Source organism: Zootermopsis nevadensis, unplaced genomic scaffold, assembly GCF_977971745.1.
Source record: "Zootermopsis nevadensis isolate Lab colony 2312 unplaced genomic scaffold, Znev_1.0 Znev_ptg000016l, whole genome shotgun sequence".
NCBI classification, from domain to species: domain Eukaryota; kingdom Metazoa; phylum Arthropoda; class Insecta; order Blattodea; family Termopsidae; genus Zootermopsis; species Zootermopsis nevadensis.
The window spans coordinates 9,652,945-9,663,958 of NW_028259148.1; the positions used below are offsets into that span (position 1 = coordinate 9,652,945).

The window sequence follows — 11,014 nt, forward strand, 5'->3', positions numbered from 1 at the left end:
TATAAAAATTTGTGATTCCTCGTTGTCGTCAAAAAATGACGTCATCAACAATGTCAAATTATATTTGTTTTTACTCGGCATTGTTGTGTTCCACAACAATGCCGAGTACAACACAACAATGCCGAGTAAACAAATAATGCTTCACAACAAAAACTATCAAGCCAGTCGCATGATCTCTGCTCCAGAAGCAACACGTCGCATTCTTGAATATTGACTGACAGTTGGCCTAAAACATCAGGAAAGTGAAAGAAGACGTTATCAACTATTTGAAGTACCAAATCTAACAACTCCAACAAGGTAAACTGATACTCATTCGATAATTTACGATTAAGAAAGTATTATGAAAACTGACTTTATGATTACGAAAGTATTATGAAAACTGACTTTTGATCGATATTAAGACGAAGATTTGCTAGGGTGGGGCTGGACGTAAAAAGTTAACTGAACAAGAACAGTTGGCCTCTGAACAGCGACGTAAAGAACTGAAACATCAGAAATATTCAAGAAAAACAGAAGAGCAAAAGAAAAAGAAACGAATATTTGCAAAGGGTGGGGTTGGACGTAGATAGTTGACTGACCAAGAACAGTTGGCATCTGAACGGCGAAGTAAAGAACTAAAACATCAGAAGTATTCAAAAAAAAAACAGAAGAGCTAAAGGAAAACAAACGAAGATTTGCAAAGGGTGGGGTTGGACGTAGATAGTTGACTGACCAAGAACAGTTGGCATCTGAACGGCGAAGTAAAGAACTAAAACATCAGAAGTATTCAAAAAAAAAAACAGAAGAGCTAAAGGAAAACAAACGAAGATTTGCAAAGGGTGGGGTTGGACGTAGATAGTTGACTGACCAAGAACAGTTGGCATCTGAACGGCGAAGTAAAGAACTAAAACATCAGAAGTATTCAATAAAAACAGAAGAGCAAAAGAAAAACAAACGAAGATTTGCAAACGGTGGGGTTGGACGTAGATAAATGACTGATCAGGAACAGTTGGCCTCTGCAGAGCGACGTAAAGTACTAACACATCAGAAGTATTGAAGAAAAACAGAAGAGCTAAATAAAAACAAACGAAGATTTGCAAAGGGTGGTGTTGGACGAAGATAGTTGACTGAGAAAGAACAGTTGGCCTCTGAACAACGACGTAAAGAACTAAAACATCAGAACTATTTAACAAATGAAGCAAAGCGATTTAAGACTTACATTGATAAACGTAGAAAAATGTATTCAACAAGAAGAGAAGGGGAAGAAAGCAGACGAAGATTTGCAAGGGTGGGTTTGGTAGTAGAAAGTTGACTGACCAAGAACAGTTGGCCTCTGAACAGCGACGTAAAGAAGTAAAATATCAGATAGAGACAGCGGGTTAGGTTAGTGTGTTACTTAAGATCATTAAAACACAACCAACAACCCGAAGTGGTGGGGTTGGTCAAGTGTTTTAACCCTCCATTCGAGGGGGTTAGTTTATTTTCTCACTGAAGATTTGAGTTTTGAAGTTGGTCTAGTTTTTTAACCCTCCATTCGGGGGGATAGTTTAGTTTGTTACGTAAGAATTTAAAACGCAACCAACCAACCCCCTCCCCTCCCCTCCCCTTGACCAACTCCCCCGAGGAGCTCCGAAAGGAGCGCTCTGCCCTAGTGTTATAAAATTTGTACACTTTAGAGTATCAACATTTCGTGCAAACGCCATATCTATACAAGATTTTGATCTAGTAGTACTACATTGGGGATTTGACATCAACGTTAAGCCATAAATGTAACAAAGCTTTGATTTTCCTCCTTCTTTAAATCAATGTTAAAATCTCCTGTCAATATTATCGGCATTGTATTAGGATCTTCAGTGGCCATAGCTGAAAACATCTTTGTATAATTTCTCAAATGACTCAAAATAAATCTCTTACAATCATCAATAAGTCTATGGTTACAAATATACAGAGTTACAATTAAAACTTTTTCACCATTGACCATACAGTCTGCCGCACAGATATCTCCTCTCTTTTCAGCTGCAGCTATTCTGTAATCTGCTCCATCTTCTTTAGGTAGCTTCATCAACAGATGTGGGGTATCCATGGTAGTTGCTCCGTTTCTCGTAGATAGCCACTCCGCCTGCTCTTTGTTCGTCTCGCATAAATTGCGTGATGCATTTATAACCTTCCAAATATACAGTTTCATTGTTGTGCATCCACGTTTCGGTTAGCGCCAGGATATCGGTATCAGTTATCATTGTATCCGTTGCTATGTCTTGTACTCAGCATGTACGAGGTGCGATCGGAAAGTTTCAAGACTGTGTCAATAGAGGGCGAACCGGATGTAGTACGAGCTTCTGCCGCTAGGGGGTGCGGCCTACATTCATAGTGAATCAGTGTGCCAGCCGGCATCATCGAATTAGCATTTGTTTCTTAGTTACGGGCGTTTTGGTAGTGCATTATACCGACCCTCCTGCGATTTCGGAATGGCGGATTTTCATGAACAAATCAAATTTTGCCAAAGACTCGCCAAAACGGTTACGGAAACCTATGAAATGCTAAAGCAAGCATTTGGGGAGTCCGCAATGGGTCGTGCACAAACTTTTGTGTGGCATTCACGTTTTAAAAATGGCCGAACCTCTGTCGATGATGACGAGCGTTCTGGACGACCATCTTCGAGCACAACGCCCGAAAATGTTACGAAGATTCGGCAGGCCATTCACGAAGATCGACGTCGTACCATCAACGACTTGTGCGACATTGTTGGGATAGGCTATGGGACCTGTCAGCTGATTCTAAAGTACTCCACATGCGACGCATCCTGTCTGAGGACCAGAAGCAGAATCGACTTCTCGTTTGTCAGGAGCTCAAAGATCTTGCAAGAACCGACCCCAACTTCCTTTCTAAGCTCCGTGTGACTTCTTCCTCTTCCCAAAGATGAAAATTCAGCTAAAGGGAAGGAGATTTGAGACGATAGAAGAGATTCAGGCAGAATCGCAGATGGTGTTTGACAGGCTGACAAAGAAAGATTTCCAGGGATGCTTCCAGGCTTGGCAGCGGCGCTGGGATCGTTGTGTTCACTCCCAGGGGAACTACTTCGAGGGTGATGGATGAATTTAATACCCGAGATAAGTGTACGGGTTTTTATACGCGCAGTCTGGAGACTTTCTGATCGCACCTCGTATAAAGGAAATATTTAGAATAAAGCCAATATATAAAATTCCTTTCCGTATAGACGTATTTACGTCAAATTCTCCGGAACCGTGGTTCCCCTATCACTTTTTATAACATGTGAACGTGTGACTATGCACTTGATTGTTGTATGTGGATAATGATTCTTCACTAACAGAACATAACTCATCTATTAACGAAATGGTTTGTGGCATTTTTTCAGGAATTTGTTCCCTCGGATCATTGTCCAACCACATCAAGATGTGTGCATGTGGACTCCCTCTATGTTGGAACTCAATTCTCTTGAAGTAATCCACGATGCAATATTTACCAAACGGACTATTCTTTTTCAACTGCAATACATGCATAATTACCTCAATCAACTTATTGAAGTAAGCAACGCACGTTACTGAATCCTCGTTTACCAAGGTAGTTCTTTGTACATATGACAATTCTGTCATAGGCTCTTTTACATCTGTACCATGTTTTAAGCGATGCAGCGCATTTAGCAATCTGGGCCAGCGAATTTCATTTGCGCTCATTGTTAAAAACATGGTAGGTTTTCCCAATTGCCTTATCATGGCAAATACTTCTCGCTTCCTCTGAGCCCAGTAGTGTACAGAATTAGGTATGGACTTTAGAAACGATAGGTTTTTTCTACGCACTTTAGGTTCATTAGTTAATACTTCTATTTCTTTACGTTTTCTGTACTGTCTCATATATTCTGCTTTATGGAGTCTTTTAGCATCAATGTCATCCATATTGTACATAGTATGACGCAACACGCAAACGCAACAATAGATTACTTAATAATTCTTATATAAGATAAGTTTTTACCAGCACAAAATTATCTACTCCACGACGCAATTCTTCTACAAGCGATTCACAGCTGAGCTCTTTCCAGAATAACGAAAGTAATGTAACACAATGCTAAGTAACGTATCCTAGGTAACAATAACGCCAAATAAAGAATTGACGTTTCCAAGGTAACATAACAATGCAGTTACACTTTTTCGTTTCACTTTTTGCCGAATGACACTGACCCGAAAATATAGACGTATTTACATCAAAAACACTCTTGGAATGTAATACTTAGTTTAAACGCCGTTAATTCCACAGCCAGTTGCGTCTACTTCTTACAGTTACGGCGATAAGTTTTAATGTTTTCATCTCATCGCCTACTCGGCAACTCCAACAGATTTCGCCACCAAAATTCTATATGCATCCCTCGTTTCCACTAACCTAGCTACATGCATAACCTGTACTAGATTACACCGTACAAACCACCAAGTTCCTTGTTATGTGAATCCTAAACTGCTCACTTACTTCATTCGTCCTTTCTCATGTATTTTCATCAACAATTTGTCTTTATTTTCTCTCTCAACGCTTAACAGCCTGGTGTATCCGTACGATTAACTCAAAATCGTACTTTCGACTAACGTACGATCAAAAACAATCGCGAATGGGAAAAATTGCAAGATGAGACTAGGACAGTGAGGTGTCACACTCTGGTGGCCAATGGCAGACCTATAACTCCAGCTGCAACAATGAATACAGTTAAACGAATAAACATTGTGATAACCATGGTAACAATGTTTAGACTTCGTTGTAGTTTATTTCATCTTCATTTAAACTGGGTGACAAATAGCCAATTTTTCTACACCGAGAATATTTCTATTCAAAGGTAACTGTTCTACACATAATAAATTAGTATCTTACATGACAACAGCCGAAAAGACTTTCGCAAAAAAACAAAGGAATCAAGAAGTAGAAGTTTACCGACTTTTCAGAGGTCCTTGCTGCCTCCATCATCAGGATGATGAGTCGTCTGTAAACTTCTGCCAGACTACACAGCTCAGCAACCCACAAGACGGCCATCTTATATTAAGATTGTTTGCTTATTTCGGAAGAAAGCAAAAAATAGGTTTTTGTCTGAAGCTTAATGTAAGTTATACATTATGCTTTTCGAGAAATGTAATTTCAAGAACACGAATTGTACCAAGGCTGTCACGTCAGGTAAGGAGGACAGTTGGAGTAACTGATGTCTGACAGTCAACTACATGCACGCGAATATGTCGTTCTGGCATGATGTCCTCGGTTTACAAGACGCAGGAGTCAAATGGCAGAACAACATTTTGATGCAAGCAGATGGTAAATGTGGAATGTGGATGGAAGTGAATCGGTATCATGTTCAATGACAGACTGTGGTTGTAACGGTGTCAAAAACTTTCTGCTTAGATATAGGAAAATAAAATTTCAAATCAGCAATCTCACTGACGAAACTTTTTAATTTTCTATATGATGGTTCCGTGGTGTCTCCAGGATAATGTGTAGACGGCCACCATCTTATCAAATTAGTTTCGGTACCTCATCCCCATTAATAATATAAATGTGGTTTTTGCAGGAGAGTTTACAAGCAGCGGAGAACGCAACAAGTAAAAAAGAGTGAAAGAAAATTCTTCAAGCCTTTGATTAACAACAAGACAGAGCAGGAATAATGAATAAAGGGAACATGAAGTTTGCACCTTTTCTGGGTATATTTCTGCTTTTGATGCAAAACGTCGAATGTTTCGGCGCGAAGGACCACAGATGGATAAACACAGACACTGAAGGACGATACACAAGGCATATAGAAGACCATAAATTTCTGGCACCGAGGAAGATAAATAAGGACGGCGAGTTCTTGTCCTACTCCATTCCGCACTTCTACGAACGAGATACGAGCAGGCGAAAAAAACGAGATCTTCCGGACGAATCCGAAAAAGTGCATTACGGCCTTGCAATTTACGGCAAGGAACAACTCGTAGAACTCTGGCCTAACTATGACTTCATATCACCAGGAATGATGATAGAAGAACGGGGTCCTGGCGCTAGCGTAGACGTCAATAAAGTAAAGATAAGACCAGCGAACAGAACTCAGTGTCATTACGTCGGCCGCGTAAAAGGTCAGAACAACTCTCGTGTAGTACTCTCGGTCTGCGACGGAATGTCTGGCTACATTAAGACGAACGAAGGTCATTACTTCATCGAGCCCATGAAAGGTCACCAGCGGGAGGAGGATGGCCTGCAAGTACACATAGTGCATAAGAGATCTGTAAGCGAACACAAAACCTGTGGCACTGGCGGCTGGGAGGACGGATGGCGAGACCGCCTTAAGTTGGAGCACAGATGGGTTCGGACCGCGAGGTCGACCACTGATAGCAAACACCGCTACTTGAAGCTGCTTGTGGTGGCCGATAAGTCGTTTCTGTACTACCATAAGAACATCGACGTCGAGACCTACATCCTGACTGTAATGAACATGGCGTCTGACTTCTATCACGATGCCAGTTCCGGAAACCTTATGGACATTGTAGTAGTGCGTATCATCTACTTGTACAAGCAGGAGGAAGAAAAAGACCTCTACATCAACCGAGATGCTGAAAAGACGCTTAAAAGCTTTTGCGAGTGGCAAGCATCGGTAAACCCACAAGACGTAACGCATCCCAACCATCACGATATTGCTGTTCTGCTCACGAGGTACGATATCTGCTCTGATAACGTGACCGAGTGCGGTCTCCTGGGGCTCGCTTACTTGGCACAAGCCTGCAATCCCAAAATGTCGTGCGCTATCTGCGAAGATACTGGATTGGCACTGGGAATCACTGTAACCCACGAGGTCGGGCACGTAATGGGCTGTGGGCACGACGACAAGATCGATTCAGAATGCGAGCCCATGGCAGACAAGGTCAACGCCCACGTCATGTCACCATATGTTCAAATGGCGACTGCAAATTGGTCAACATGCAGCAAGAAGTTCATGCAGGAGTTTCTCGACAACGGACTCGGAGACTGCCTTTTGGACGAACCGCAAGAATACAACTTCAATTTACCGGACATGCCTCCTGGAGCTATGTACGACGCTAACTTTCAATGCGCTCAGGACTTCAAGATTCCGGACACAGTGTCCTGTGACATGGGTCCTGAAGCCAACTGCGAAGCTCTATACTGTGAGCATACACCCAAAAAATGTGGGTCACACATGCAGCCACCTGCTGATGGAACCAGATGTGCTGCCAACAAATGGTGCTATAACAGGAAGTGCGTGCCATATGGGCTGAGACCCCAGGCTAGGAACGGAGAATGGGGTGCGTGGACATCGTGGTCCGACTGCTCCCGAACCTGTGGAGGAGGCGTCAGCTTTAGCGAACGAGACTGCAACAATCCTGCACCCCAAAACCACGGCAGGTACTGCCTGGGAGCGCGTAAGAAATACCGCGTCTGCAATACAAGTCCGTGCGACCCCAAAGACGCTACCTTCCGAGAAGAGCAGTGCAGCCAACATGACGATACGGTGCATCATTGGACCCCGTTTTTAAAGATTGAGCCAAAAGAAGTGTGTAATTTGTTGTGTATAAACGAAGACGGAATTATCAAGTCGATGTCACCAAGAGTAAAAGATGGAACTCCCTGCAGACCAGGAACCAAGGACCTGTGTACAGCGGGCACGTGTCAAGTTGTTGGATGTAACTGGATTCTAGGGTCGGACGCCGTTGAAGACCAGTGCGGGGTGTGCAACGGTGAAGGCAAGGAGTGCACAATTGTGGAAGATACATTCAAGGACACCGGAAGAGGATATGTGAAGATAGCAACCATTCCTGCCGGTAGCATGAGGATATCAATCGAGGAGCTAAACCCAAGTACCAACACGCTAGCCCTGAAGGCAGAGGATGATAAAACGTTTTACCTGAATGGAGACTACAGCGAGGAGAGCGACAAGGAACTTCATCTCTCTGGAACAGTCGGCTATTATTTCCACCCAAAGGCAGACCAAGAGAAGATTGTCATCGATGGTCCAACAACAAACCAGATTCTTCTGTATGGATGCTTCTTCGGCGACGCAAATCCTGGCATCACTTACAAATACGCAATGCCTAACAGTGGACAGAAAGAAACCTATGAGCCCAAATACCACTGGGAGTTCGTGGAATGGGGCGAGTGCAACAGGCGATGTGGGGGTGGGACACAGGAGTCTGAACCCAAGTGCGTCGAGAAACGAGACGGAGTAGTCAGTGATTCATTTTGCCCGTCGGCTGACAAACCGAAGGTAACAAACCGCCCTTGCAACCAGGAACCATGCAAGGCGCGTTGGAAACCCGGTCAATGGGGAAAGTGTAACGGATGCGTGTTCAAAACCGGATATAGGATCCGGGGGGTTGAATGTATTCAGGAATCGCCAATTAAAAACGAGGAGACAAGAACAGATGATAGGAACTGCAAGGGAAAGAAGCCACAGCACGCGGTCTTATGCAACAGCTTCAAACCGTGCGGGAACGACGAGATCAGGTTTCCGAGGAAAGCGTAGCACAAGACCAATCACAAAGGGTTGGGAACGCGTTCAATTGTGGTAGATAAAGCCCCTCCGAAGCGTTTCCATATATTCGAGGTGCCCAATCAGAAAACAAAGAACGAAATGATTTTCTCGGACGAGGCGAGTTAAGCATTGGGAGACCAAGGGAACCAAAGCACAACAGCAGATAAAGGAGGGACAAAGGGAGATAGAAAGAAATAAAATATTGCAAAAAGTGCAATAAATGTGTACAAACAAGACTGTTCATAAACTCTGTGAAATTATTAAAATACTTTTTACCTCTGTAAAAGTAGTCTTTTGTACTCTGTCTAAATTCAACCTAAGCCATCTAGTTAGGTAGTTAGTCTATATTTAAATAAAATTAAAATATTTCAGAAGCCGGATTTTCTTCCGTTATCAGTTAGAATGGGAAGGGCAGACTCGGTGGACGACTATCAATGGATGTATACAGATGGACATCTGACCCGTCTATGACAAACTCCAAAGTCATCAGTTGTAATTATCATTAACAAATTGCGAAATGTAAGTAGAAATGGAAAGTAAATACAAATAAAACAACATAAAGAAACAACTGCGAAACGAAAGAGAGAGATGAGATGACATCGATAAAATTCGATACGGCCGGTACCAAACCACAACATAAAATATTATTTTCTGGGCAAAGTTTCTTGCTACGAACACTTCTATGGTGAAGCTGTCCAGGTCTGAGGCTGGCTCAATCAGTGGGCCCAATAGGTGGAGTTTCTGTCCTTACCATTTTACCTGAAGATGGAAGAAGATTTAGCTTCCGAAACGTTGTGAATTTATTGAAATACAGACGATAGACAAAGTCCAAAATACCAATTTACAGACTGTGAAGCCATCGCGAGGTACCTTCAGACTCGTGTTTTTACCTCGTAATAAGTTTAATGGCTGAAGAGGTCTATAGGCACACTGGACGATTGTCCTTAAGATATCTCCACCGCTGATTCGTTGCTAGGTAACAATACACGATCGAATGTATAAAGTGATTTCGCTCCAGTATTTATCGAAGCGTCGGATACATTTAAACTAGACAAACGAAATTAAAGTGTAAAGCATGATGCACCGTTGAATATAAGATTCTAAAGTATCAGATTTTCAAAATGCCATTATCTCTCTGTAAAGAACTCCTTACAAACAAAAATTTTCACACTTTTGTTTAGTCGTCAGTGGCGCTACGGTCTCCAGTTCAAGTCCGATTGGATATCTTAGGAACTCGCCCCCTTACCTCAAAACCGATAAAAATAACCACACCCGGACTGAGGTTTAGACTCCACGGTCATAATTTTAATATTTTTTGTATCAACTAATTAACTTCCACTGGAGATCGACAATTATGACTTTCTGTTATTTCTCAGTAGTTCATACTACGTCATTAAATAAACGTTTAATTATGCATAAGCTCAGTTTTTATGCGATAATTCCAGCTCAAGTAATGGACTCACAAGTCCCGTCCCTTGAAAAAGGGAATTTCCTTACCAAAAAAGTTCTTGTACTGTAATCGACATCACTAACTTGCGGGAAGAAGAAAAATGTGTATATACAACGTAAACAAAGGGTAAGTTATGTTCACAGCTTCTATAATGTAGTTCGCCATCTGCTATTAAGGCCATGATCATGTAACATGGCTGTAAAATTGTTCATAAAATAGTGTCTATGAACATGAAAAGAGAAATACATGACCCATGTCCCTCGCTTATTGTCAAATCGTGCGTCTTCTGCACATGCCCGTGTTTTTCAACCACATATTAAAGTTTTCCAGTAAACCTACCGAGTAAATTCTAACTCGTTTCATATTTTCGTAGGTTCCCTTATGGTCAGCGAATACTGAAGAGCCGCTAAGATTTCTCCTTGTCCGTTCTATTATTTGTTATGGTGTTAATGCTGCATCTGTACATTCTCTTACCCCATCGTGTAAATAAATAAAAAAAAAACCAGTGTGAAATATATATGTTAAAATATTTTTTTATTAATTGGCATGTTTTTAACCGAAAATCATGCAAGCCTATAAATTTCAAACAAAATTTTGCCGGGGATCTTGTATAATGCCCGGTTAGTATTCGCAGTAACTGATTATTAACTTCTACTATAACATATATACATATATCAACATCTGCACTACATATAACTTATTTTTATAAACTGTTTCACGAAATCTTGCTGTCTCGAAACACACCTTTGTTACATGGAGGGTTACTTTCTTTCTGCTGCACGTGTTTGATAATACACGTGTTTTTTTCTTTTGCGATGTGACGAGACCGTCTCTGTGGAATTGGGCAGTTAATGGGTCAATCTGTTAGCCACGCGATTGTATATGAGTGGATATGGAGTAACGGAGGAATGGTACTGATAGGGGAAAACCGAAGAACTTGGAAAAACACTTGCCCCCGTGCCATTTTATCCACCACAAATCGCACATTCACTGATCTGGGCGCGAACCCAGATCTCAGACCACTCCTTGAGCTATGGAGCGGTTAATACAGGTGTTTACGTCTCATGATTCTCTTAATGTCA

At 41.9% G+C, this 11,014-nt stretch overlaps 1 protein-coding gene and 1 long non-coding RNA gene across 8 annotated transcripts in view; one reads left to right on the plus strand and one right to left on the minus strand.

Moving 5' to 3' along the window:
* LOC110828661 (uncharacterized) overlaps nucleotides 1–11,014 on the minus strand; it is a 44,432-nt gene that overhangs the window by 14,705 nt on the left and 18,713 nt on the right. The gene's annotated exons all lie outside the window — the stretch shown is intronic.
* On the plus strand, nucleotides 106–8,768 carry LOC110828655 (A disintegrin and metalloproteinase with thrombospondin motifs 12). Of its 5 annotated transcripts, XM_022061548.2 has the most exons (3): nucleotides 106–297; nucleotides 3,353–3,521; nucleotides 5,534–8,768. In XM_022061548.2, the coding sequence occupies exon 3, from the start codon at nucleotides 5,627–5,629 to the stop codon at nucleotides 8,471–8,473; it is 2,847 nt and encodes a 948-aa protein (XP_021917240.1). In that variant the 5' UTR covers nucleotides 106–297; nucleotides 3,353–3,521; nucleotides 5,534–5,626; the 3' UTR covers nucleotides 8,474–8,768. The 5 variants fall into 5 exon arrangements, with proteins under 5 accessions (XP_021917240.1, XP_021917244.1, XP_021917239.1 ...); XM_022061552.2 differs by lacking the exon at nucleotides 3,353–3,521; XM_022061547.2 differs by lacking the exons at nucleotides 106–297; nucleotides 3,353–3,521 and adding an exon at nucleotides 4,731–4,813.